Source organism: Chlorocebus sabaeus, chromosome 15, assembly GCF_047675955.1.
Source record: "Chlorocebus sabaeus isolate Y175 chromosome 15, mChlSab1.0.hap1, whole genome shotgun sequence".
NCBI classification, from domain to species: Eukaryota; Metazoa; Chordata; class Mammalia; order Primates; family Cercopithecidae; genus Chlorocebus; species Chlorocebus sabaeus.
The window spans coordinates 51,633,695-51,661,601 of NC_132918.1; the positions used below are offsets into that span (position 1 = coordinate 51,633,695).

The following is a 27,907-nucleotide window of genomic DNA, read 5'->3' on the forward strand; positions in this document are numbered from 1 at the left end:
TTCAGATATTGACTTTATTTCTGTCTGTTCATCTATATATATGTATATAAAGTGAATGTTACACTTTATATATAAACCCTTTTAGGATAAAGTTATATCTACATTCATTGTCAGTATCAGATGTACCAAAGTATGGCCATATTTAGCTAAAGAAACAATTTCTTTTTCCTAGAGACAATAGCTTTATTTGGATTTTAGTGAATATATCAAACACTATCAATGTGAAGTTGCTTTGACATCAAACGAAAAGTCCTGTCGTAGTGCTACTCAATACGTTTTGGATTATCATCTTCAGATACAAAAGCATATCATGAGTTCGAAGCCCAGAGAATTCATTTTTAAACCTTGGGACTTGGAGTACATTTGAATTTAAATTCAGTAATGCCCTGAGATCAACTTGAACTGACAAATTCTTTAGAAGAAAGAGGAATAAAGCAATTTGATGAAAATTGCACTGTGCAATGCCTTGTCACTCCAGATATTTCACTTTTACATTAAATTTTTTTCAATTAATTTAAAGATAACTGCTATATGTCAGATATTCAGGCTATTCATCATTATTATTCATTTATTTATATTCAGCACTGTCATTTCCAAGGACATAATTCTTAAGGAAACATAATTACTCTACACCTATCTACTTGCTTATATAAAACTTTGTGAAACCTTTTTCCTAGAAAGTTAAACATTGGTTGAGAGAATGTTCACCTGGGACCTGTACATACCAGGCACACTTGGGCCTCTATTCCTTGTCCCCTCATGCCTACCAGGCTCCCTGTCCTGAGCCCCAGGAGCCTCAGGTTTGTAGAGCATTGTTCCAAGCATAACAAAATCTCAACAAAAATTTGCTGATGGAAGGTGTCTTCCAGAGAAAAAGAACAACGCATGCTATGAAACATGTGGGAAACACTACCACACTGGCACATGAATTAAGTAAAGACAAATGCCCATTAAAACATCCTGCAGCCACTCCCCTCATCCACTTCGTTTGACAAGAACGTAGAATCACAGACTCAAAAGCGTAAAAAAGCTTACAACAGGAAGAGACTTTGGAACTAATGCTGTCCATTATTTTGTAGGTAATAAAACTAAGACCCAGAGATTCACTTCACTTGACAACCCTGGGGCAAAGAAGTACCCAGAGTCCACCGGTCATGACTTACCATGAGGTCTGTACCCCTGAGTGAAGAGTGGGGTATAGAACGAATCCACAGGTGGAGCACTTTGAGGGTCACTAACTGACAAACTCCCCAAAGTCTACTGCTGTATTTACAATGTCTAGCAATTCCCATCTATGAAATCACCTCCTTTGTTTCATGCAAAGCTCACTTTAAACTTTGACTCCTCTAAAAATGTTCATTAGAAAAACATAAGGTTAATGTAATTTTTTAAGGTAAAATTACACATAAGTAAAACACATTACTAATAATCTGGATTTTTACACTTTTAGGTAAACAAAAGTTAACATCCTCTGCATTTGGAATCCTACATCAAACTCCCATGGAGCAAATTCAACAAATTTAAAATGTTTAGAAGGTAGTCACATGAAGTGTACAGCACATTGTGATTGGCCAATGCTTTTGCAATCAGTCCAACATTTGCCTCTAAGTGTTGGGCAACCACAAACTCCATTTTTCTTGGAAGACAGTTCAGTGGTTCTCCAACTCAATTTAGTCTGCTGCTGGTTGCTATTTGACCATGTGGTCAAAACTTTTGCTTTCATTCACCTCATACGGAAATCCAGCTGATATCTTAACATTTCCTCTAATAGGAAAAGTAACTGACATGTGATGATATATCAGTAATGGAGCATGAAGATGACCCTACTTTACATTCTTAAATCGTTCCCCAGAGCCTACAGGATGAAGTCCAGACTCCTTTAACTGGCTATCATGAATCTTCAGAATCTGAATCTCATTTATCTTTCTAGTACCATTTCTCAATCCTCCCCCTTCTTACTGTCTGGCCCAGGCATGCTAAACTATTCTTAGCTCTCTGGAAAAGTCAAATGCTCTAGATATACTCTCTTGCCATTTACCTGGCTAGTTCCTACTCACACCGCAAAGGTCCATTTAGTGGTCTGCATCCATTTGGAGCCCCATCATAATGAAATCAAGCATGCCCTAAATGCAGAAACAGTCAATCCACTTACAGCGAGACACGTCTCACATCAACATTTGGCTTTCTTCACTAATCTCTTGGTAAAATAGTTTATACTCATGGCCTCCACTTTTTTTTTATCATCCAGTAATTTCTAAACCCTTTGTAAACTTGTCTCCCCTAGCATTACTCAACTTTTTTGAAGGCTACTAGTGTCCTCATAATCATTTATTTCATTGGCAATAGTTTTTGCAAATACTAAGCCTCCTTAAATTCTCTAAAGCTATCAAGATGCTAGTCACTCAGTTACATTTTCCCTTTCTTTTCCTTCTGTGACATACAGTTATTTTGGGTCTCTTATTCTGATTGCTCCTGTACTGACTCCACTTCTTTTTCTTCCTTTCTTTCCTTTCCTTCCTTTCCTTCCCTTTCCTTCTTTCTTTCTTTTCCTTTCTTTCTCTTCCTTTCTTTCTCTTTCTCTCTCTCTCTTTCTTTCTCTTTCTCTGATTATTCCTTCATCGGCTCCACTATCATTCACTGGCTCCGCGTCTTCCTCTGATTAAATAACGATATTCTTCTGGGTTCATTAGATTAAAAACATCAGCAATAGGATGCCTCCTACTCCCTCAATTCAACAAATGCATTTGTGTATCCAGTTGATTTTAGCTTCTCAGGGAAAAAAGGAGAAATTACAATCCAGTAAAAAAGGTGTTAATATCATTAAATATGACTTAGGTTCATGTCTCAGGTCTGTCATTCATGAGCAATGTGGCATGAGGTATACTACTTAACCAATTTAGGCCTCAGTTTTTCATCTATAAATTGGAGAAAATAATGCCTATCTTTTAGTATTACTTTATTAATTGCAGTACACAAAGTACATATTCCAATGGCAGGTAGGTACATAGTGGGCATTTAATAAAAGTTTTTTATTATTACTGTTATTTCCATACTCACTTCCACCAAACTTGTATAGTCTGTTTCAACTTCTTTTAATGTGTCATACACATCAACAAAAGATAAATCATCTAGAGTACAGATATAAACAGGTTTCCTTTCTGGCCCAGTAAGTCCCAACTGCTTAACCCAAAGCTCAATTCCTCCCGATTTAAAAATCTTCAGGTTCTAGCTCCAATCTTCCTCTTCAACCTTCTGCCTCACTGTTCTTCTAGGTGAATACCATTCTCCAAACAAATTGGACCTTTTTTGGTTCTCAAACATGCTGTATACTCTTCACCTCAAAGTCTACCTCAGACTCTACCTGCTTTATGAAACTTCTCTCCCCAGCTGGATATTTGATCTTCAGAGTATTTTACTGGCACTTCTCTCAGAGGGTACTCATATTCTGCCTGGTATTCAGTAATTTGTGCATAAATAACCTTTCCTGCTTATAGATTGTAGCCTCTTTGAAGGGAGAAACTAGGCTCTTATTCATGCTAGTACTTACCACTTAGCTAAGAGATGACACGTGTATATTTAAAAATAATAAACAAGGCTGGATGTCATGGCTCACGCCTGTAATCCCAGCACTTCGGGAGGCCAAGGCAGGCAGATCACCTGGGGTCAGGAGTTCGAGACTAGCCTAGCCAACATGGCGAAATCCTCTCTCTTCTAAAATTACAAAACTAAGCCGGGCATGGTGGCATGCACCTGTACTCCCAGCTACTGGGGAGACTGAGGCAGGGGAATCGCTTGAACCCGGGAGGTGGAGGTTGCAGTTAGCCGAGATGGCGCCACTGTACTCCAGCCTGGGTGAAAGCGTGAGACTCCATCTCAAGATAAATAAATAAATACAAATAAGCTAAAATAATAAACAAAAAACCCTGACTCTTTCTCAAGGAATTATTTTCATTTCCTCAACTTCTTATGAAGAGGTAGGAGTAGGGTGGGAAGGGAAGGGTGTATGTAGGGTACTTACAGAGGCACTGCAGCCTGAATTCGCACTTGGAATTCTCCCAGCCGCCACAAAAAGGCAGGGCTGAAACAGCCATAATAGAAATTGACCAGGTAAGACTTTAAGATCTGTTAATCAATTGCAGTCAACCTCTTGGGAAACCCTTTACCAATCTGCTAAGCTTGTCTATATTTCTTTTCTTCCCAACAGCTATTTTTCCTAACCTTCCAGTCTCCTCCAAACTGAGTAAACAGAAGATTTTAATTTAAACCCACAGTCGAACATATAGTGAAATACACACGCATACTTAATGTTATGTATTAGTTCCTATTCGAGAATTTTATTTCTTTAAAATGTATTTCAACCAAAATCCAACACCAAATTCTATGGGTAACATCTTAAGGCAGCACCTAGTATAGTGCTTTGTATATAGTACACATTCAGTATGTAACGGTTAAAAGAGTGAATTTACAGTCTATAATTGCAGGTCTTAATTTTGGCTAATTGCCGTGGAAAAAAATGAGAAAAGATATAGTCCAAGTAAGAATGACACTGGGGGGTTCAGGCCCACAACACCAGCTAGGTAGACCCTTAGGTGCCCAGTGATATACAAAGATTTAAGTATTCCCAGCTGAGCCCCTTGACAATAGAGATACATCATTTTATTTTGTATTACTTAGTACTGTACCAAATCCAAAAATACTCTCTCGAGTGCAAGAGTATCCAGGAATTAGAAATATTGAAAGCTCCATTATCCAAGCAAATTAGGTATATTTCATATAATTTTTTCAACTCAGGATCCTCAGTCACTCCACAGAGTAAGCAAAGTATGCAATTATTAGAATTATTAGTCTCGATTTACATAAGATCACACTGCTGGCACTAAACTCCAGTTCCAGACTCTTTTTTCCACTACTGAAGGCCACAGAAACATAAAAAAAGAAAAAAATGGAAAGATCTTTAGAAACCAGGCAGCTGCCTTTTTTTTTTAAGATGATGAAAACTGAGCCCATGAAGACAGTCACATTAGCTCAAGGCTCCTATTAAAGCCAAATAATTTCGTGCAAAATCATCTCCCTCTGATTATCATTATCTACACACACACACATACATATAATTTTTCTTTTTGCCTTTCTGAAAATCTGGAGGTCTGAAAAGACTTTTAAGATTTCTCTCAAATTAAAGATACACGTTTGTACGTGTAACCAGAGGGCACGTTTTATACGGTCCATATGTTTTCTTTAAAAAAAAAAAAAAAAGGAAATAGAGGGAATGTGAAGTGTGCGTGATAGGCAAATGTTCTCGAACTTTATTGTGTAATGTAACCCCTATGGCATAAGCCCTTAGAATTTAGCCACATTAATGAACAGATATTTTTATGTAGTAGAAAGAGCACAAACTTTGAGGTTTTTTGTTTTGAGACAGAGTCTTGCTCTGTTGCCCAGGCTGGAGTGCAGTGGCGCGACCTCAGCTCACTGCAGCCTCCACCTCCTGGTTTCTAAGCGATTCTCCTGTCTCAGCCACTGGAACAGCTTGGATTACAGGCGCCTGCCACCACGCCTGGCTAATTTTGTATTTTTAGTAGAGACGGGGTTTCACTATGTTGGCAGGCTTGTCTCCAACTCCTGACCTCAGGTGATCCACCCGTTTCGGCCTCCCAAAGTGCTGGGTTTACAGGCATAAGCCACCGCGCCCAGCTCAACTTTGAGGTTTTATCTACCACTTACTATGCAGTCTTGGCTAGAACACTTAACTTCTTTGAGCCCGAGTTTCCTCATCATTAAACCGAGATAATTCAGGTTTGATGTGCAGATTTGGGAGGAAAGTATGTCTGGCACACTGCTGAAGATCGATAAATATTTGTTGAATGAATAACACAGTCAGCCAATGCTCAACAAAAGACATACACACACAAACACACACACACGGTTGGGTAGTTGCCGTCTCCCGGGGAGCTCCAGAAGTGGAAGCTCTCAGCCCTCCCTCTGACTTCAGAAGCCTGGAGCTCAGCCCGCAGCCCAGCGCGTCTCTTCTCAGCTTTAATCAGTGCCTGGGGCAGGGCCTGCAGAGAACTCTCTGGGCCTCGCACCAAGCCCCCAGAACACACTGGACTTAAGAGTCTCGTTACGCCTTCTCCGTCGCCGTTCCCTGCCCTCAGGGCCAGAGTCGGAGGAAGCCCGATAGCGGTTCTCGGCCTCTGAAACACAACTCCAGCACCGGGGAGCTTGCCCTGCAGTTAGCGTCCAGCGGGGATTAGGCCCTTCGTTTTCCTCATCGTTTCAATCTCTATCTTCTGGTCGGAGTCCAAGCTCAGCAGCACCAGGACACGGCCCCTAGTGGTTTACGCCACACCCCTCCTTCCCGGCGGCCTCAGGCCCATTACCAGCGGTCTGGAAGGCCACGTTGCCTAGGAAACTGGGGCGGGGCTTGGGAAAGGATGGGTCTGCGCGCCGTTTGCGCAGGCGCTTCGGCCCTGGCCTCTGACTATCGCGAGAATCGGCTCCCGGAAGTTCCACGTCAGTCAGTCTGACGGTCAGAGGCTCGGTGGCTTTCTCTCAGGGCCTGCGTAGCCGGTAACAAACGAGGTGCCAGGGATTGAACCGACACAGCCATGGTAGGTCCAGACCCCGTAGAAGGGAGCGGGGTCCCATAGGTTACGGCCGACTCCTGGAGCTTCTGGACTGAGGGCCGCGGTAAGCAGTGGTCTGGGCTCCCGCTGCGGCAGCCGCCTCCGGCCTTACGGGGTCTTGGTCCAGTTTGATTCCAGGAAGGGAGAAGGCGGTGGGGCCCAGGGGACTGGGATGGTTTGGGGAGGCAACGCCTGCTAGTGAGGGGTTCTGTCTCCTCTGGCGCTTGTGGCGCTTGCCGGAGCTCCTGCAGTCTGCAGCGGGGTCGGTGGTGTAGGGAAACACAGAGGCCGAATATGTTGAACTCCGTAGGAGGCTTTTGGTAAAACTAAAGTTTCCTTTTAAAACGGTGTTAGTTAATCTGCACTCCTGTTGGGCTTATTCTGGGATAGTGAGTGCTGGCTACAAGCTGTAAACAAGCAGAGAAGCCAAAAACAAATGTATATGGAGTCAAAAATGGAATTTCAAATGCTTTGGTATCTCAGCTCTTAGGTATCTAAGGGGAGAAGGGTTGGGAGGAAGGGGTTGCTGTTTATAACGCTGGCTGGTGTGCTTTCATGCATTTGCAAATACTGGTAAGAATAGTAATTGTTAGAGCACTCTGTTATTATCACCATAACCCTAAAAGATGCCCTAGAATAGTTTGCACAAGAGTGTTATAATAATAAGGAAAGAAAACAATAGTGTAAGAATACCTTCCGTCTCTATTGAAAATATATATATATAAAAAAATTATCTGGGCTTGGTGGCACACGCCTGTAGTCCCAGCTACTCGGGAGGCTGAGGCAGGAGATTCGCTTGAACCCGGGAGGCGGAGGTTGCAGTAAGCCGAGATCGCACCACTGCACTCTAGCCTGGGACAGAGCAAGACTCCGTCTCAAAAAAAAAAAAAGAAAGGAAATATTTTACATTTAAATGTTTTTCTGCCTTTATGAAAAACTTGTTATGAAGCACAGAATCAAACATTTTGGAGCTTGAAGACGCTAGGGATTAAGTCCGTCTTCTTCAGTTTAAAACATTTTTTTAAATTATGTTTCTACAAGGTTAATTGTGGCAAAGTTGGAACTAGAAACAGAGGAAAAATTTAGGAATACTCCCAGAGAAAATGCACAGAGAAACAAATATTTTTGCATAAAATTTAGTGCACTCATTCACAGACCCCGCCCCCCTCATTCCATGGACTTTTTTTTTTTTAATTTTGTTTTATAAAAAATATGGAACCCTTCATGGATTTGCGTCTCATCCTTGCGCAGGGGCCACGCTAATCTTCTCTCTGTATCCTTCCAATTTTAGTGTATGTGCTGCTGAAGCTAGCACCATCTGTGGACTTTCTTGGGCACCCGGGTTACAGTCCCTGAACTGAACAAGCCTCTTAATTACAGCACTTCATATTACTAACTACCAGCTCTAGTTTGGGTCTGCTGTGGTTGCAGTAATGGACGTTTTTGAAAAAGGCTCTTGGATCTGCCTAATTTCATTTTCTTTTGCCATCTTTACATTTACCAGTGTATTTATATAATGAAATATTGCCTTCATTCTTTAATATATTTTAAATCCTTTGTGGAAAATATAAAATGTGAATTTATTCATTTGTACATTTACCATAGAGTATTTACTATGTGCCATGCACTTTGCTAAACATGGTTGCCTAATTCTCACAGCAGCTGGGAGATAGGGTTATATGTTTGTGAAGTGGTTACTGTAGGTCAGGCACTGCTCTAACTGGTTAACTCTGAATTTAATTCTTACAGCACTAAGAGGTAGATAATAATAATATTCCTGTTTTACATAAGTCAAACTTGAAAGAGCTTAAGTAAATTTGCCCACTATTGCACATCTGAAATGAGTAGTGGAACTGAAATTTAAATCCATCATGACGCTCTAGTTTTACGTTATGGTATCTGTCTTTAAACCCCCATACTCAAATATATAAGGTGGTCTGGAGATAAAGACATGTATAAACAATGACCCTGGCTTTAAGGAGGATCTACTCTAGAAAGCAAGAAAAGGTGTGTACACAAGTGTACCATGAACAGTTAAAATGAAATCCTGTAGGATTCCCTAGGAAAGAATGCTTCAGGCTAGGGTAACTAGAAAGGTCTTACTGGTGGCAGCGGCATTTAAGCTGAGTCCTGAATGCATCCAGCTTTTGGAAGATGGAGGGAAACATTTAGAGTTGAGGATATAGTGTGAGCATCCTAATCATCTTTGTCCCAAAGTACCTAGTACATTGTCTTATTCAAGATAGTCACTTAACTGTTGGGAGAAATATTATCACAAGAACCCTTGCCTGTTCTTTTTTTTTTCTTTTTTTTTCTTTTTTTGAGACAGAATCTCACTCTATCGCCCAGGCTGGAGTACAGTGGTGCAGTCTTGGCTCACTGCAACCTCCACCTCCCAGGTTCAAGCGATTCTCCAGCCTCAGCCTCCCGATTAGCTGGGAATGCAGGCGGGCCACCACGTCTGGCTAATTTTTTTTCTTTTTCTTTTTTTCTTTTTTTTTTTTTTTTTTTTGTATTTTTAGACAGGGTTTCACCATGTTGGCTAGGCTGGTCTCAAACTCCTGACCTCAGGTGATCTGCCTGCCTCAGCCTCCCAAAGTGCTGGGATTACAGGGATGAGCCACCACGCCTGGCTGCCTCTTCTTTTTTAAACTGAGATTTGTGCTTTGGTAGTATGTAGAGGTTTACTGGGGTTGCTCAGAGTTCCCTGGCCCAACTGATGGAGCGTCACTTTTACTCAATAATCAATAACTTAAAATATTTTAAAGTAAAATGTTCACAATTTATAAGTGTCCAATTTCCTCATTACTGGAGGAAAATTGTGAGATATGCTGGCTTATATGAAAACCCTCACCATGGTTCCTGCCTGGTACATAATAGACACTTCACACCTGTTGACTCCATAGAGATGTAAAGGGAAGTTAAAATTTACAATAGTAATTTATGGGGCAGAACTCAGAAATGGATGAAGTAAAAAGCCTTGCTTTTCTGAACTAGCAGGGAATGTGAAGATGGTGATTATTTGAAAGTAGAAAATTGGGGCTGGGAGATCGAGGTGGGTGGATCACAAGGTCAGGAGAGAAGTTGGAGACCAGCCTGGCCAATATGGTGAAACCCCGTCTCTAAAAATACAAAAATTAGCTGGACATGCTGGCAGACACCTGTAGTCTCAGCTACTCTGGAGGCTGAGGCAGGAGAATTGCTTGAACCCAGGAGGCAGAGGTTGCAGTGAGCCAAGATCGCGCCACTGCCCTCCAGCCTGGGTGACAGAGCAAGACTCTGTCTCACAAAAAAAAAAAAAAAAAAAAAGAAAAGAAAGTAGAAAATTGGAGAGAGGAAGGGACTGATGACAGTGAAAACATTCTTGAGGAAATTGAAGAGAAGAGCCAGAGAACTCTGATATTTTAAAGTAAGTGGTAAAGGTTGTTGCTGAAAGTGAAGGAGGTGTGGATAGAACAAGACTTGAAATAGTCAATGACCCAAATTTGATAACCCCAAAAAGATGAGTAAAAGCGTTGTGAGGTGTTGTCTCAGGAAATTATCTCTGCTAGATCTTCTTTTTATATTCAAAGGTAACCTTAAATTTCTGTCCCATTCATGATCATCATAGAAGATCACAGCAATAAAGATTTGACAGTAACTCAACTTGCCAAATGAGCTTTTAGGTTGTGTTTAAAACCTGTTAAAGGGGAAATATATATATATATATATATTTTTTTTTTTTTTTTTTTTTTTTGAGACAGAGTCTCGCTCTGTCACCCAGGCTGGAGTGCAGTGGCCGGATCTCAGCTCACTGCAAGCTCCACCTCCCGGGTTTACACCATTCTCCTGCCTCAGCCTCCCGAGTAGCTGGGACTACAGGTGCCCACCACCTCGCCCGGCTAGTTTTTTGTATTTTTTTTTTTTTTAGTAGAGACGGGGTTTCACCGTGTTAGCCAGGATGGTCTCGATCCCCTGACCTCGTGATCCACCTGTCTCGGCCTCCCAAAGTGCTGGGATTACAGGCTTGAGCCACCGCGCCCGGCCTAAAGGGGAAATATGTTTTAAATCATCTTTTCTCAGCATGCCTCCTAGAGAGAATTAAGCCCACTGCCCTAAAATATCATTGTATATAATGAATTAACTTTTCTCCTAGAATGACATTTTTTGGAGAATGGAGAAAATAGTTGTTCAAATAATTGTCTGTTCTGTCATTCAAAGGAAGAATTTGGCTTGAAAATGCTATTATAAACTATTCATATTTCTGACTTGAGAGAATGTTTTAATTTTTGTTTTAAATTGTTCCAATTTTCATTGTTTCTGTAATTTAAATCCATTAAAATATTTGAAACATTCCTATTTGACACCAAAGACCATCATGCACAGGGATATAACCCTTATTGATCACACATTACATTACCTAGCATTTACTAGTATTTTTGCCAAGATAAATCTACCACTTTTCTCCAAAGAAATCAATATTATGCTTTACGGTTACTGGGAACTCATGAATAACACTTCTTCAGAATATTTCCTGATATGACACTATTGACCTGGGCACAAAATTTTGATTTGTGAATATTTAAAATTCATTGACCGGGTGTGGTGGCTTATGCCTGTAATCCCAGCACTTTGGGAGGGCAAGGCAGGCAGACCATGAGGTCAGGAGATTGAGACCATCCTGGCTAACACAGTGAAACCCCATCTCTACTAAAAATACAAAAAATTATGCACCTGTAGTCCCAGCTATTCGGGAGGCTGAGGCAGAAGAGTCGCTTGAACCCAGGAGGCAGAGGTTTCAGTGAGCTGAGATCGGCGCCACTGCACTCCAGCATGGGCAACAGAGCGAGACTCAAAAAAAAAAAAAAAAAAAAAAAATTTTTTTTTTACTAGATAATTTTATGAACTAGAGGTTCTCAAAATGTGGTCTTCAATTCCTTAAGAGTCCCTAATACTCTTTTAGGAGGTCCACAAATTAAAAGTATTTTCTTAACAGTGAAACACTATTGGCACCTTTCACAATGTCGATATTTGCACTGATGGTGTAAAACTAATGGAAGGTAAAACTGCTAGTGAAGTGACACCAAATTGTACTGTTAGTATAGTATATTCTTCATTGTTACACAGTTTTTTAAAAAGCCAGTTTCACTTAAGAATGTCATTGATGAAACAGTAAAAATTTTATTACCTCTCCACACTTGAGTATGCATCTTTTAAATTCTATGTGGTGAAATGAGGAGTATGCATAAAGCAGTTCTACTGCATACTGAAGTATGGTGGTTGTCTCAAGGGGAAACACTTGCACCGTTTTTAAATTGTGAGCTGAGCTTTACTTGAAACAATGAGAAACTCTGCTTATTCAGATTTGAATATTTGGTAGACATTTTTTAAAAACCTGAAAGAGGTTGGCTGGTCCCTGACAGTATTTGTTGCCAATGATAAAGTTAGAGCTTTCAAGTGAAAGTTTGAATTTTGAAAAACTCACTGAACTTGATGGATTTCCAGTGCTTAAAGGCTTATCAGTTGAAGTAGGTGGTGAAATTAGTGAATGTAATTTTTTTATAGTATAATGATGTTGTTAGCATCTAGAAGATGTGCATAATTCAGTGAACCAGCATTTCCCAAATGACCAATGCTTAATGTTAGAAAAACATGCATGAGAGAAAGATCCATTCAAAGTATGGACTAAGCCAGTGGATTTTAATGTAATGAAGTATAAACAGCTGATTGATACAGTTTCAGATTTTACTTTTCAAGTAACCTTTAAGAAATTACCACTTCTCGAATTTTGAAGAATAACATCATATTACTTGAAAAAACTATTAAGATACTCCCTCACTTTCCAGCTATGTGTCTGTGAGACCAGGCATTATTTTGTATACATTAACCAAAAGAACATATCACAGCATATTGAAGGCAGAAGCAGATAGTGAGAAACCATCTGTCTTCTGTTAAGTCAGATTGTAAAGAGTTTTGCAAAAATGTAAAATATTGCCACTCTTCTCACCAAATTTTTTTGAAAACATAGTTATTTTTCATAAAAACGTTATTTTAGTTAACATGCACTGGATTTATTTTTGTTATTTGAAAATGAATTAATATATAAATATTTTAAAGTTGTCTCAGGTTTAATTTTTAACATGGTAGCATGCCAATAGATAAAACTCGCATAAACAAAAGCTCTTTGGGGTCCTCAAAATTTTTAAGGAGAATCCTTAGAGCAAAAAGTTTGAAGACCACTGCTGTAAATCTTATAATGTTAAATATTCTGATCTTTTTGCATGTGTGAGTGAAGAAATAGGTGCTTAGACTTGAAACTGTGTCAAAAGCTTAGCTAAGTAGTAACTGAATTGTTTTGTAGGCCTATTCATGTACTGTATTTAGTTAAGATCTCAAACATATTTTATTTGGTTTAGCAGTTTAATTTTTTTAATGTTTCTTTTTAGCCTCTGCGACTTGATATCAAAAGAAAGCTAACTGCTAGATCTGATCGAGTTAAGAGTGTGGATTTGCATCCTACAGAGCCATGGATGTTGGCAAGTCTTTACAATGGCAGTGTGTGTGTTTGGAATCATGAAACACAGGTAGGAATTTTTCAGGACTTTATTAGAAATAAAATACTATGTTAGACTGTGTTTATAATGAAAGAGAAGAAATACTGTAACAAAATCCAGAAGCTATATGTAAACCGCTTTCTCAAGTTGATACGAAGTATTTTAAATATGAAGGAACTAACATTTATGAGGGGATAGTTTGTAGGAGAAACTGTCCTGGGTATGTTATATATAATATTTAAATATGACAACTCTGACTTAGGTAGTATTAGCTCTTTTTTGAAATTGAGAAAACTGATGGTATTATAGGATCACTCGCTAAAGTATTTAATTGTTAATTTTCCATTCAGTGAATATTCTATCTTAAGAATGATATTTTTAAATTTATTTATTTTTCTCCCAAATGCCCAATGTAATGATATGCAGATAAATCTTTCACTCAGCTGTATAGATTATATCAGGGAAATATTTATAGTCAGCTTTTGATTATACATGCATCTTACAGATTCTCTGCCTAAATGCTTGACTCCTCTTTCACCTGAGTAAATAACATATCCTTCAAATTAGTTTATCTCATATTTTCTAGTCTTCCTAGACTGTATTTAAGAGTACAAAGCATATAGTTAGCACTATACCATACAGTTGTGTCTACTTATATAGTAATTATCCTTAATGTCCAAAGTTAAGTTCTTGAAATCCAGGTGAGATTCACATTTGAGGAATTTAAAATGGCAGAATAGGATCAAGGAACCAAAGCCAGAAGTAAACCTAAAAACACCTTTACCTTTTATACTCACTGTAATGAAACAGAAATGACTGTACACTAAACTTTTACCCTGTATTAGTCTGTTCTCACACTGCTGTAAAGAACTACCTGAGACTGGGTAATTTACGAAGGAAAGAGGCTTAATTGACTCACAGTTCCACAGGCTTAACAGGAAGCATGACTGGGAGGCCTCAGGAAACTTAAAATCTTGGCAGCAGGTGAAGGGGAAGCAAGCACCTTCTTCACATGATGGCAGGAGAGAGAGAGCAAAGTGGGAAGTACCACACCCTTTTAAACCATCAGATCTCATGAGAAGTCACTATCACGAGAACATCAAGGGGGAAATCCATCCCCACCTTCAATCACCTCCAATCCACCCCCATAATCCAGTTACCTCCCACCGGGGCCTTCCACCAATTCAACATGAGATTTGGGTGGGGATACAAATCCAAACCATATCATAGTCCATCAGTGACATTTTATGCAAATTAACATTTTGTTTTCTGCTGTATCTCAGTGCCTATAACATTACCTGGCACATAGTAAGTGCTCAATAATTATTTGTTCAATGAATGAATAATATGCATTTCACTTATCACTAGTTCAGTATTTGTGTTCTCTACAACTTCAGATCTTTATCTTGTGAATTCTTTTTGCTTTGATGCAAATAACTGCTTTTTTTTTCCTTTTTGTTTAGTTCTTGAGATGTTTAAAGTATTTCTGATTTTATGTTTAACAGATATGTTGGTGTCTAGTTCTTGAGATGTTTAAAGTATTTCTGATTTTATGTTTAACAGATATGTTGGTGTCCTCTCTCTCTGATTATTCCTAGGGATTCCCTCTTTATCAACTACATTTACCTATCTCTCAGCTCTGTCACTTGATCATCTTATATTCTAAAGCCCAGGCGTATTTTTCTTATCTTTCTCTAGGCTTTATTGTAATATATCTTTGCTTTATCTGCATTTCCGCTTTGCCTCCTTTTTTTCTTCTGTACCTTTTTCTGCCCTATGACAGGACCATCTGCTTCCCCTTTCATAATTCATCTCATTGGTAATTTCGTGTTTAATTTCCTTCTTTCCTCCAAGAATGGAGGTTCTATGAGGACAAGGATTACCCTCATCTTATTTCCCACTGTTGGTCCAGTGCATGAGGTACTACCTGATAGAGTGTCAGGCTCCTAGTAGATAGTAAGTCTTTGTTGAATGATTGATCTGTCCTTGGTTCTCCCTGTCTTTTCCCTGTGTTTATATCACCAACAGTATTTACCACTCCTGTATTGAGAGCAAATTCTTGAGAGAGCCAAAAAGGTTTTTGGAAGTAAAAAGGGTTTTAAATGTACTTGAATTTCAAATAAGGAGATACTATATATTCTTTGAGGTGGTACATGCAGTGGTTTAAAAAACATAGTATTTTAGGATTTGAAGCCAACTTGCTGATTAAATTATATAGGTTAGCCTTTTAACTATGCTGAGCCTCTTTATTTATCTAAAGTAAAGATGATATTATTGCCTTCCCTATGTCACAGGATTGTCAAAAAGATAAAATTAGATAAAATTGTATATGAAACCTAAGTACCATATAAGTATTAGTCATAAGTTATACTTTCCTAATCTACATTGAACATTTGTATGTATTGCATGTGTAGCTTTTCTTACTCTTCATTTGCATCAGTCATAGCCCCTAACATGGCGTTGAGCCTTGGCTATTTGCTCTGCAGGTGCTTTATTTTTACTGCTTAGATCCCTGAGTTTGTTGGCTCCTCATGAGCTTGTGTGGATTTTTCTGCTGCATTACAGATTGCATGTTCTGTCTACTCTCAGTGTCTGTATCATAGTCAGCTGGTAGTGATTCTGCAGGTTGGAGTTGAAGTGCCTACTCATTCAGCCTTTGTCTAAAGGATCTTTGAACTCTGGCTTGAAAAATCAGAGTGGGACGGTTCTTATGAACCGGTCCCTATTACTTTTTTAGTGCACATGGTTAATCAAGCAGTAAGATTATATTGGTTTCTTAGTTATTTCTTTTTTGCTCTCTGATACAAAAAAGGATTGGAAAATGATAGTTTGGGTTTCAGACTTTTAAGAACAGGCATCAAAGAAGGAGAACATAGAGGTATACCATTATCTCTGCTTTTTCTAGGAGGGTCTTCTAGTTTTCTACCTTTATCCTGTGTGTATAATTCCATTCTGAGTAGCTCGGAGGAAAATACAGGTCACTGTGTTTTCATTTTTTAAAAAAAATAAATAATAACATTTGTATGGAATCATATTGCTAAAGCATGCAAAAGAATTGTACCTTATTCATGAGTCACTTTTATGGGTTTCAATTTCAAAAAGACTGCCTAGGTGTGGTGGCTCACGCCTGTAACCCCAGCACTTGGGAGGCTGAGACGGGTGGATCACTTGAGGCCAGGAGGTCGAAACCACCCTGGCCAACATGGTGAAACCCTGTCTGTACGAAAAATACAAAAATTTGCTTGGCATGGTGGCGCACACCTGTAATCCCAGCTACTTGGGTAACTGAAGCATAAGAATCACTTGAACCTGGGAGGCGATGGTTGCAGTGAGCCAAGATTGTGCCACTGTATTGCACTTCAGCCTGGGTGACAGAGTGAGACTGTCTCAAAAAAAAAAAAAGAAAAGAAAAGAAAAAGAAACTAAGAGCTAATTCATTCAACAAATACTTATTACACATTAATTTAGCGTGCCAGCCACTGTTCTAGCTTCTGCCTATACAGTGTGAAAAATATTCCTGCCTTTGGAGAGCTTGGCAGGAAAGATTGGCACTAAACATAATTATGAGGTGCTACATTATGAAAGGAAAGTACAAGTTTCCATGGTTGGATTTTCAAGGCAGAGAGAACAAGAGCAGAGGTAAGGCTGGGAGTAGCCAAAGGTGAGGCTAGAAAAGGGAGGGAAGGGCTGGAGCACAGAGGATCTGGAATACCATCTTGTGGACATTTGCTTTCTCTTGTCTTTTAAAAAGTGTTTTAATTTTGAATCTATTAAAAGATAATTGGTCTTTTTAAAAAACTTTAATGTTGACCTTTTATATTTTAGCCTGAGAATATATTAAAATGAGAAGTGATCTTAAAAATTGGATGTTTGAAATATAACAGAGTAGATTTTGTGGTTATTTTCTTACAGCTCAATTTGTGTATTCTTTTTACATTTTAAAGACACTGGTGAAGACATTTGAAGTATGTGATCTTCCTGTTCGAGCTGCAAAGTTTGTTGCAAGGAAGAATTGGGTTGTGACAGGAGCAGTAAGTAATTAATATGAATCTCTATTCCCATTTTCTGAATTGGTGAATGATTATGTAAGTTAGTTGCAAGATTTCGATTCCCGATTTGTTTTGTTAGTTACAGCACTGTTTTGAAGCATAGACTTCATTCCTTGAGCCTGTGATGCAGTTTTTTTGTATAATTTACTTGATGATAGGAATGATGGTTTTAAAATTTCTGTTTCTAGGATGACATGCAGATTAGAGTGTTTAATTACAATACTCTGGAGAGAGTTCATATGTTTGAAGCACACTCAGACTACATTCGCTGTATTGCTGTTCATCCAACCCAGCCTTTCATTCTAACTAGCAGTGGTAAGAGATGACCTATTTTGGTCATGTGCGTCTCTTTGGGTAATTCATTTTCATTCACTGAGACATGCTATTCTTTAACTACTGTTACAAATAGAATTCTAATTCCAAGCAGCCTTTAAACTGTTTAGATCCATTACTGTGCTATTGATGCTGCTTGTGTTTGTACTTTAATGAAGTATCAGCTGTACTTAGGATCTGTGTAATGATTGCTCCAATTCCTGTCAGAGAAGACCTACAAGTCTAGATGTTTAAACGTCTGCTGAACAGAAGGGTCATTTACATGTTGATGAGTGAGTTTTTGGCAGATTGCCATAGAGCCTAGTCAGTTCAATCTTCATATTCAAACTAGTTTGCTCCTTGGTATTGTGTATAAATAGTAGACCTCTTGAGGACTGGCAAAAGAGGTAGCACTGAATTGGTAATAGCTCTTTGAAATGTGTTTAAATTAAAAATTGAGAAGTAATTTAAAACTTTTTAAAAACCAATCTTGTGAGAGCAAATGCTTGTTCTCTACATAGTCATTGCTATCAGTATTCAGTCACGCTTAGATTCTAATCAAACTTGTATGACTCTTTGCTCATTCTTTAATGCCCACTGAATTTTTAAGGTTTTTCACAAAATTTTTATATTTGCTATTTCTAATCTATTTTATTTATTTTATCTCCACTTTTCTGTAGAGAGTTAAATTTATTTTTAAGATAAATAAGCATTTTGAAAACTCTATTTGGTTTTGATTCTATTTCTGTAAGTCATGGATTATGTGGTTTATGTTAGGTTTGCTTCCTCTAAAGACTGTGTCTTACTTACGAAGTGAAAAAATAGAAATTACAACTAACTTGAGACTTTCTTTTGGCCTAGATGACATGCTTATTAAGCTCTGGGACTGGGATAAAAAATGGTCTTGTTCACAAGTGTTTGAAGGACACACCCATTATGTTATGCAGATTGTGATCAACCCCAAAGATAACAATCAGTTTGCCAGTGCCTCTTTGGACAGGACTATCAAGGTAGGGTGTCCACAGTTTGTGTCAGTTATCATTATTAGTGAACTATACTTGCCTTAGGTGTTTTACTATTGACTGGCCAGAAATTTATCCATCTTAAAAGTTTTTTTCAAAAGTCTATTTTGTAATAAAAATAGGATTTCTCATTTTAATCCAAAGGACATGTTCTGTTTTGAAAAATATTGTGGCAACTCAGTGCTCTTAATGAGGAGTGTTTTTCTGTGTGGAAGCAGCATGTTATAAAAATTTTTTAGCCTTTGGAAACCCAGAATAAGAAAAATGCCAGTATCCTTTCTAGGATACTACTTTCCTCTCCGTTCAGTATTCATTGTTGACTTCTGCTCATCGTTCATCTATTTTACATTTAAATTCCATATGCCTCTATTCTGTCTTTCCTACTCCATTTCACCACATTGCTGTTTGTTATCTTCCTGAAACATGGATTGCATCTTGTCAGTTCCTGATCTGAGGATAAAGTCCAAATGCCTTAGTGTGGAATACAAGGATTTCCAAGACTAGCCTGGGCTAATATTATGCGACATCTCCTAAAACCCTGGTCTACTCACCATCCTCTAGAGGCCATGAATGTTCACAAAACCTTACCATTGAACTTTTCCATCTGCCTGCACTTCTCTTTATTTTCCTGTTTTGATATTTTTTTCCTCCGGAGAACTACTCAGCTTTTAAGGCTTAGCACAAATATTTACTCTTGAGAAGCTCTTGTCAGACATCCACTTCACCTCTAGGCAGAGCCAGTTATGCTTATCCCATTTCTTCCATTGCTTTTTGCCTCTGTTTCAGCCTTTCTCAGAATGAATTTTAATTACATGTTTTTGGAAATCTTTATCCCCTGAAATACTGAATTTTGGGGGTAGAAACTATGTGTCACTCCCTTTCCCCAAACATTCAGTAGCAAACAGCAAAGTGCCTTACCTGATCTAGGTGCTTAATACATGTTGCAGTGAGGGCAATCATGCTCCTTTTTAAAATCATAATATTTAAAATATTTCCATGCTGGGCGTGGTGGCTCACGCCTGTAATCCCAGCACTTTGGGAGGCTGAGACGGGCTGATCACAAGGTCAGGAGATCAAGACCATCCTGGCTAACATGGTGAAACCCTGTCTCTACTAAAATTCAAAAAATTAGCTGGGCGTGGTGGTGGGCGCCTGTAGTCCCAGCTACTCGGGAGGCTGCGGCAGGAGAATGCCTTGAACCTGGGAGGCGGAGCTTGCAGTGAGCCGAGATCGCGCCCCTGCACTCCAGCCTGGGTGACAGAGCGAGACTCCATCTAAAAATAAATGAATAAATAAATAAAATAAAATATTTCCATATGCATTGAATTAAAATAAATTAACTTTTGCTTACACACTTGCTTTCACCTATATAAAACACTGTTACTAGTTTTCCTTTATGTAAAATGTTATGTGTCTGAATATCTTAGGGTTTTGACCTTAGTTATTTTGCCTTTGGATTTTCCTTGCTTTTGATATAGATTAACTTTGAAATTAGTTGTAAACTTTTGTTTTACTAAATTAGGTTTATCTTGAGAGCAAGAATTGTCTTATCTTCAGTTCCAGTGAAGTTTATTTTATACAGTAATTGATAAACATTTGTTACACATATTTATACTCCCCACAGGGCCTCCCATATGGTAGGCACTCAGTAAATATTTGTAAAGATAAAGCTTAATTCTGTGCTGTGGTAATTTTTAACAATTTTCTACATTTTAAATTTTTAATTAGGCAGTAATTTTCTCCTTTAAATATGTCTTCATTTTTATTTATTTATATATTTTTGAGTTATGGTCTGTGTTGCCTAGGCTGGAGTGCAGTGTCATGATCACAGCTTACTGTAACCTCAAACTTCTGGGCTAAAGCAATCCTCCTGCCTCAGCCTCCTGAGTTGTTAGGACTACATGCGTGTGCCTTCACACCCAGCTAACTTTTTACTTTTTCCTTTTTTGTAGAGGCAAGGTCTTGCTGTGTTGCCCAGATTGGTCTTGAGCTCTTGGGCTCAAGTGATCCTTCCACCTCAGTCTCCTAAAGTGCTGGGATTACAGGTGTGAGCCACCACACCTAGCCACTTTTAATATATCTTACTAAATCCACTTTCATGAGCTGTATATTAAATCTATAATAAAATAATTTCATACCCTTAAAGTGGTGTTTTTCAGAGTCTTAAACATCTAGATTCCTGGGCTTCACTGTGGATTGACTGAATTATAATCTCTTTTAAAGAACGCCATAGTGATTTTGCCCCCTGAGAATTCAAGTAAAATGAGAAATAACAAAAACCAAACAGTATAAAAAATAAAATTTCATAGCTCTTCTCTCCTGGGCTTTGGCATTTTACATATTGTGTCAGAAATGTGGTAGATTTGCCTTTTGAAAAGCAAGGCCCCATATTGACTGGCAGATGCTGTTTCTCTCTGCAGGTATGGCAGTTGGGCTCTTCGTCACCAAACTTCACTTTGGAAGGACATGAGAAGGGCGTGAATTGTATTGATTACTACAGTGGTGGGGACAAACCATACCTCATTTCAGGTGCAGATGACCGTCTTGTTAAAATATGGGATTATCAGGTACAGTTTTTCATAACCTTACTTCCATATGTTAGATATGTTTCTTACTATTTCTTATAGGACAGGTAAGACTTGGGTTGTTGAAATCTGTTCACAGCATAATAACTTAAGGTATCAGTATTTGCACCTAAACTGTGTTCCCAGAAGTCTCCATAAAAATGAAAACAATGCATACATATCAAGATTTTAAAAATAAAATACCAACATGTTCATATTTCATTTTGTAATTGCATTTAGAAATTTTAACATTTTAATGTTGAATTATCCTCCATAATCTTCACTGATAGACTTCTATTCATTTTTGTAAGCTAGCAGATCAACAAATACCAACCATTTTGCCAAATAGTACTCTTGTAAACCTAGTTATGAACTCTTGTTAACATGCTTCCTATCTCTAAGATTTTCTTATATTTAGATATTTTTGTTTTCCACATCAAAAGTTCCTGTAAGCAATTAATAAAATGAGGCCTAGAAAGTCTGTTTCACCTTGAAACATTTTCACATTTGTACTTAAATCCAGAATAAAAATATTAAAGGCTAAAGCAGTACTGTCTACTTAACCAGTGATAGTAAATGTGGGTTTTAAGGGGTAAATCTATTACCCCGAGAATTTGGGGAAATAATATTCAGACGAAAGCCTTCTTGGGTTTTTTCCGCTTCTTTAAATGTGATAGTTACGTTTACATTTATTTTACAAAGTAATTAGATAAAATATTCATATATACAACAAGATCATCCTATTTCAAAAACTTCTGTATTGGATATTATTTAGATTGTCATGACTACTATCATTTATAATGTATGTGTACATTGAGAAAATTAAGGGTGGGCTGGTTACATGTTTTTCACTAATAAAAAATGTTTTCTATGTCTTAATTACAGAATAAAACATGTGTACAGACACTGGAAGGACATGCCCAAAATGTGTCTTGTGCCAGCTTTCATCCTGAGTTGCCAATCATTATCACAGGTTCAGAAGATGGTAAGTTAGAAGGGTATGTTTATTCCTGTGCTGGTAACTACTACTTAGTGGGCATTTAAAGCAAGTAATGTCTCTGCATTATAATTGGAGGTTTCCAGGGATTTTGATATTTTTAGTAAAGTACCAGACTTAAGCTATAAAAGAGTAAAGGGGCATTAGTTTCATCATCATCATCATCATCATCATCATTCTCATGTATTTTGATTCTGTCACTTAAGAGGACCATCAGATGTCCTGAAGAAAAACTGAAAAAGCATGTGCTTTGGAGTCAAACAAACCTGGATTCAAAATCAGGCCCTGTTATGTTATGAATGTGTGGTTTGGGCAGATTATGAAATGGAAACACATATATCTGCTTCATAGGATTATAGTGAGAAGAAATCATGCGTAGACAGCATCTGGCACATAGGAAACACTCTACCCAGGAAATCCTGTTATTATTTCATGTTTAAAATCATAATTCTTAGTTTTTGTTTCTTATACGTTATCTGTTATGTTTATGTTGCTTTTAAAAATCATTTAAAGACAGTAGATCAAAAAATTGGTCATTAAGCTGCCACGAAGTGTTATCTATTTGAATAGAAAGACTTCTATGGCTCTCTTTCACCTGACAGTTTATCATCGGATGTTTGTATCAAAAGGGAATATTTACATTGTTCTTTTTAGGAACAGTACGTATTTGGCATTCAAGCACCTACCGGCTTGAGAGCACACTGAATTATGGAATGGAGAGGGTATGGTGCGTGGCCAGTCTAAGAGGGTCAAACAATGTCGCTTTGGGCTATGATGAAGGGAGCATCATTGTTAAGGTAATTATACTATCCCTCTCAGTAGGTGGACATAGGCAAAACCATTTTCTTTGTATTTAAGTACCGTCTTCCAAGTCACCAGTTTTGTAAAACTGGCACTTCTTTCATTAAGCACTAGACATTAAGCAATGAAGATTTAAAGTAGAAGAAAGGAAATGGAGCTCTCTGTTAGGTGAAAAAATAATCTATTTTGTTGTGGTTTTATTTATTTTCCTTTTCATTGTTGAAAGTTATTTGTCTGTCTTTCAGCTTGGTCGGGAGGAACCTGCCATGTCCATGGATGCCAATGGAAAGATAATTTGGGCCAAGCATTCAGAAGTCCAGCAGGCCAACCTAAAAGCAATGGGAGATGCTGAAATCAAAGATGGAGAAAGATTGCCACTGGCAGTAAAGGATATGGGCAGTTGTGAAATATACCCTCAGACTATTCAGCACAATCCTAATGGGCGGTAAGCCATCATCAAAATTTGTCTCTCAGCTTCTGTGTATGTTAGAACAGGTTTGCAGATCCACAGTCTACTCTTGGTTGGCATCTCTAATCATTCCTCAGTGTGCTTTTGCCCTGGCCTCATAGTCCTCAATACAGCTGCAGGCAGCCATGCCACTTGATAAAGTTGGCACAAAAGATGGAGCATGTTTCCCCTCTGGCCTTGTTCTATACCACACAATTCTGAATAAATAGTACTGTTTACTGTTATTTTACATGCATTGAGTTTGTGTTCTTATGTGCTCCTTTGAGGGCAAGGAGTATGTCTTATGCTGAGACTTAGGAGGTGCCCTCTCTAAATGCTTGCTGACTCACTGCTCTTAAGAAGAAAATTTGACTCTGAGATATGTATCTTTTGAAAAAGTTTTGGGATTGGTAATAATTCTGTTTCTTATTTGTAATTTGAACTGTCAGTTTAATTTCTCCCTTAAGATTTATAAGTCACCAAACATCTTGTGAGAGAGGAGTTTCTAGCACAGTGAAGTCTAAATCTGTGGAGCTTTAAAAATATTTTACAGCAGGTCTGGGCATCTTATAATGTTATGCTGAATATTGAAAAAGACAAAAGATATAAACCAAGTATGCTACCTAGTTCAATAAATGGTATCCATAATTATTTGTAACGTAATTGTCTTATGAAGGTTAACAATGCATTATGCGCATTTCCCTTAATATCATAAAACATTCTTGGCCGCAAGTTTTGCCTTTGCCAGTCTTTTGATACCAGCCTTTAAAGTGTTATAAATAACTTCAAAGATAGTTGTTTTATGTCCATTGGGAAAATTTTAGTTGACTATGCAGCATTCTCTTTTTCTCAGTATTTAAATGTTAAAATATCCTCTGTATTTTGATTAACAGTCTTTAAAAACTGGAGTGAGATATTTTTATTCATTTGAGTGATCAGCTTTAAAATGAAGATAGTCTTTGTAATAATACAGTGCCTTCCTGTGGTATAAATGTCATGAGCAAAGTGCTATGCATCTTGGTGCTCAACAAATACTGGTTGAATAATTGGAATCCTCCTCCTTTGCATCTCCAGCCATTCTCACCTTCCTGTCTCCAGCTGCCTTTATGAGAAGGCCATTCCAATAACATTTCAGCAGTAATGCTATATTCATAATTTCCTTTTTAATTTGTTGGCTAGAATTTTTTTAACATTTGTTATTAGAATTCTTTTACCATAACAAGAATTATTGTTTCTTAACTTCTACATGTCTTTGGTCCTTTGTACTTCCCTCCCTGGCTTCTGTGATTTCTAGGTTTGTGGTGGTGTGTGGTGATGGGGAGTATATCATCTACACAGCAATGGCATTGAGAAACAAGAGCTTTGGATCTGCTCAGGAGTTTGCATGGGCCCACGATTCTTCAGAGTAAGTTTTGGCTGCGTGATAGCCAGCTTGCTGTGATTGCAGATGTATTGTGTGCTGCTTGAGGACTCTCAAGGCTTGATGTGGGCTGCACTTCTCCGTGTTAAAAAACAGTTCTCACCAGAGCTGTCCGTTAGAGTCAGAGGCAACTGTATAGCGTGAGTTGTCTTTGTCCTTTCTTTGTTCTGTGTTGAGCTGGCTCACTCAAACTGATAAAATAATCCCATTTAACTGGGGACCCAGCACCCATTTCTTTGGTGGAGCCCATGGCAGGACCTGGTGCTTTATGGGCTTAAGGCACAGTAGACCCTCATGTCTGCTTTGGCAGGCCTTGGCGTGCCCTCCCTATGATGTAGTGTCCTGGTGCTACTGCCCTTTGTGAGCTACTTGGGGATGATGTTGTGATTTGATCATTTTGATGAGAAATTTATGAAATCTTTTTTAAAACTTATTTTCTGTGATAGTACCCGCTGCCCATTCTTAACAAATTTCTGTCTGAATTCAGAATGTTTATAAAATGTTCTCATTAAAAGCAGGAAAGATCATTTTAGCTCTAACTTTTTTACTAGTCATTGTCTCTGGTTCCTTTTTCATTCCTGTTTAATGCATGTAATAAACATTAGGGGTTTAGTGTTTTCAGACCACACAAGTGAATTACATCTTCACAGTTTTTTTTTAGTTTTGTTTGCCTCACATTTTATGTTGCATCTTGCCCCCAATAGTGGGGTAACTTAAGCTCATCACTGCATAATACATTTTTTTAAATGTTGACAACAGTAAGATTTATTGAGAGGTATGGAATTGTTCTGATCTTTTCATAAATTTCCTAAATACACTTATATACATATAGTTCTGTGTATTCAAAGGTACTGTGTTATCTTAGGCAAAATTATAGTTGATGAATTGCCCTCTCTCAGCATACCTCTTCCTCTATTTTGATAGTTCCCTTTTTTCAGCTTTATCCAGCCAAGGCCTTGCTCAGCATCTTTCCTGTCCTGAGCAAAGCCCTCATCACATCACTTCCTCACACAATCTCAAATATCCAGTGATAGCCACAGCCACTTTTTTCAAGGCAGAGGCCTGAATATAATCTGTTGTTGCTGATCATTGCTGACTAATGAGCCATTTGTCACAGTTTTTATTATTTAAATCACCTTTATTGAGGTATGATTTACAGAAGACAGAATGTATCATTTAGTTGTACAGCAGTCCCCCCATCTGTGGTTTCCCTTCCTGCAGTTTTAGTTACCCACAGTCAACTGTGTTCCAGAAATATTAAGTGGAAAAGTCCAGAAATAAACAACTCATAAGTTTTAAATTGCCCAGTGTTCTGAGTTGCATGATGAAATCTTGAGCCATGCCACCTGGGACGTGAATCATCCCTTTGCCTAGCATATCTATCCACATTGTATATGCTATCCACCTTACATTTAGGAAAAAACATAGTGTATATAGGGTTCAGTACTATCTGAGGTTTCAGGCATCCACTGGGGCTTAGAATGTATCCCCTGTGGATAAGGGAGGACTATTGTTCTTGTCAGTAGATTTGGGCAAACGTATGTAATCCGTAACCAGTAACACAATCAAATTACAGAACATTTCTATCATCCCCACAAAATCCCCTTGTCTCCATTAAGAGTCTGTCCACACCCCCTACCCACCCATTCCCCAGGCCCAGGAAAATACTGATGAGAGCCGCTGGTCTCTATATAGAGTTGTCTTTAGAGTTTCATATAAATGGAATCATATGGTATGTACTCTTGTGTCTAGCATCTTTTGTTCAGTATAATGTTTTTTGAGATTCATCCATATTCTTGCCTGGATCAGTAATTGGTTTATTTGCAGAGTATTATTCCATTATATGAATATACTATAATTTGTTTAAGCATTCACCTATTACAGACATTTGGGTCATTTTTATTTACTAAAGTGGTTTGTAAGCCCTAGTAATTCATGTCATATACAGTAAAAAACCCTTTCATCATTTGTCCAACTGTAAGGAGTTCTCTGATGTCTTAGGAAAACGTACATCAGAGAATCTTCAAATATTTTATATTTTTGCATAATTACTGAAAAATATTTGAAGATATTTCCAACATTTGGTGGAATTATGATGTAGTATATAACATGTTATGTTTGCCTTCCCTTTTTTCTCCCAGGTATGCAATAAGAGAGAGCAACAGTGTTGTAAAGATATTTAAGAACTTTAAGGAAAAAAAATCATTTAAACCAGATTTTGGAGCAGAAAGTGAGTGTGGTCTACATATTACATTTTTAAATTCTTTGTAATGGCTCCCAAATGCCTAAGCAAAACTCTTTTTATGTTCCCTTTAGGTATCTACGGCGGCTTCTTACTGGGAGTCAGATCTGTAAATGGCTTAGCTTTCTATGACTGGGACAATACAGAACTCATACGAAGAATTGAAATTCAGCCCAAACATGTGAGTTTCCCCTCTGTTGTTGTTTTTGGAATATTTATTTTTGTGATGAGTTCTGGGTCCCTAAGGCCAAGAAGTGTCTTGTACCCTGCTGTCCCTCTTCCATTATCAAAAGCCATTTAAAATATAAAACAGCACTTAGAATTTAAATAACTTTTTAAAATACGCATTGTCTACGGCCTCATTAGGGTACGACAATCCTGATTTTCTGAGCAATTGGAGGTAAGTGGCAGTGCCATTTTGACAGGAAAAAAGCATGCTTTGACAACAAGAAGTCAGAGAATTCTTGACTTGGAAATGCCTTCTTCCACGTAGTTCAGAAAACCTTTTCATATGTTTTGATGATAGCTGCTTGAACTTGAGGTGACCATCTCCAGTGACAAAGTGTTTACCTTTAGAACTGCCCGCTGCTTTGACAGTTTTCACTATCAGGAGATTATCTGTAGAAACAAACCAGCTTTTCTGGGGTCTGGTTCTAGAGTGTGCATTCTCAATGGGTGTAAAAATTGGCTTGGGGGGGGCTTGCTCTTTATGAATAAAGCATAGCTATACATATGTGTATGCATTATATATGTATATCTGTGGTATTAACATTTCATTGGGGGAGGTGATTAGAAAAATGTCCAGAAAGACTTCTAGGGAGGGTGGGTGAAAATGAAAAAAAAAGAAAAAGTGATAAACACTGTTCTAGAGCAATAGGGAACAGACTACTGGTCCT

The 27,907-nt window shown here is 38.1% G+C and overlaps 1 protein-coding gene, 1 long non-coding RNA gene and 1 other non-coding gene across 3 annotated transcripts in view; 1 reads left to right on the plus strand and 2 right to left on the minus strand.

Moving 5' to 3' along the window:
* Nucleotides 1-6,383, minus strand: part of LOC140713483 (uncharacterized) — a 55,469-nt gene extending 49,086 nt beyond the window's left edge. Inside the window, exon 1 of the long non-coding RNA XR_012095576.1 lies at nucleotides 6,224-6,383. This is a non-coding gene — a long non-coding RNA (uncharacterized lncRNA). The remainder of the gene's footprint in view (nucleotides 1-6,223) is intronic.
* Nucleotides 6,384-6,496: 113 nt separating this feature from the next.
* Nucleotides 6,497-27,907, plus strand: part of COPB2 (COPI coat complex subunit beta 2) — a 40,695-nt gene continuing 19,284 nt past the window's right edge. The window contains exons 1-12 of the mRNA XM_038002795.2: nucleotides 6,497-6,608; nucleotides 13,049-13,186; nucleotides 17,101-17,187; nucleotides 17,394-17,520; nucleotides 18,379-18,527; nucleotides 20,960-21,106; nucleotides 21,989-22,088; nucleotides 22,755-22,897; nucleotides 23,147-23,346; nucleotides 24,644-24,754; nucleotides 26,911-26,999; nucleotides 27,086-27,192. Coding sequence (XP_037858723.1) covers nucleotides 6,606-6,608; nucleotides 13,049-13,186; nucleotides 17,101-17,187; nucleotides 17,394-17,520; nucleotides 18,379-18,527; nucleotides 20,960-21,106; nucleotides 21,989-22,088; nucleotides 22,755-22,897; nucleotides 23,147-23,346; nucleotides 24,644-24,754; nucleotides 26,911-26,999; nucleotides 27,086-27,192 — 1,401 coding nt within the window. The 5' untranslated portion in view covers nucleotides 6,497-6,605. The remainder of the gene's footprint in view (nucleotides 6,609-13,048; nucleotides 13,187-17,100; nucleotides 17,188-17,393; nucleotides 17,521-18,378; nucleotides 18,528-20,959; nucleotides 21,107-21,988; nucleotides 22,089-22,754; nucleotides 22,898-23,146; nucleotides 23,347-24,643; nucleotides 24,755-26,910; nucleotides 27,000-27,085; nucleotides 27,193-27,907) is intronic.
* Nucleotides 7,830-7,938, minus strand: LOC119625969 (U6 spliceosomal RNA). Its single transcript, XR_005242182.1, has one exon. It is a non-coding gene; the product is annotated as a U6 spliceosomal RNA (small nuclear RNA).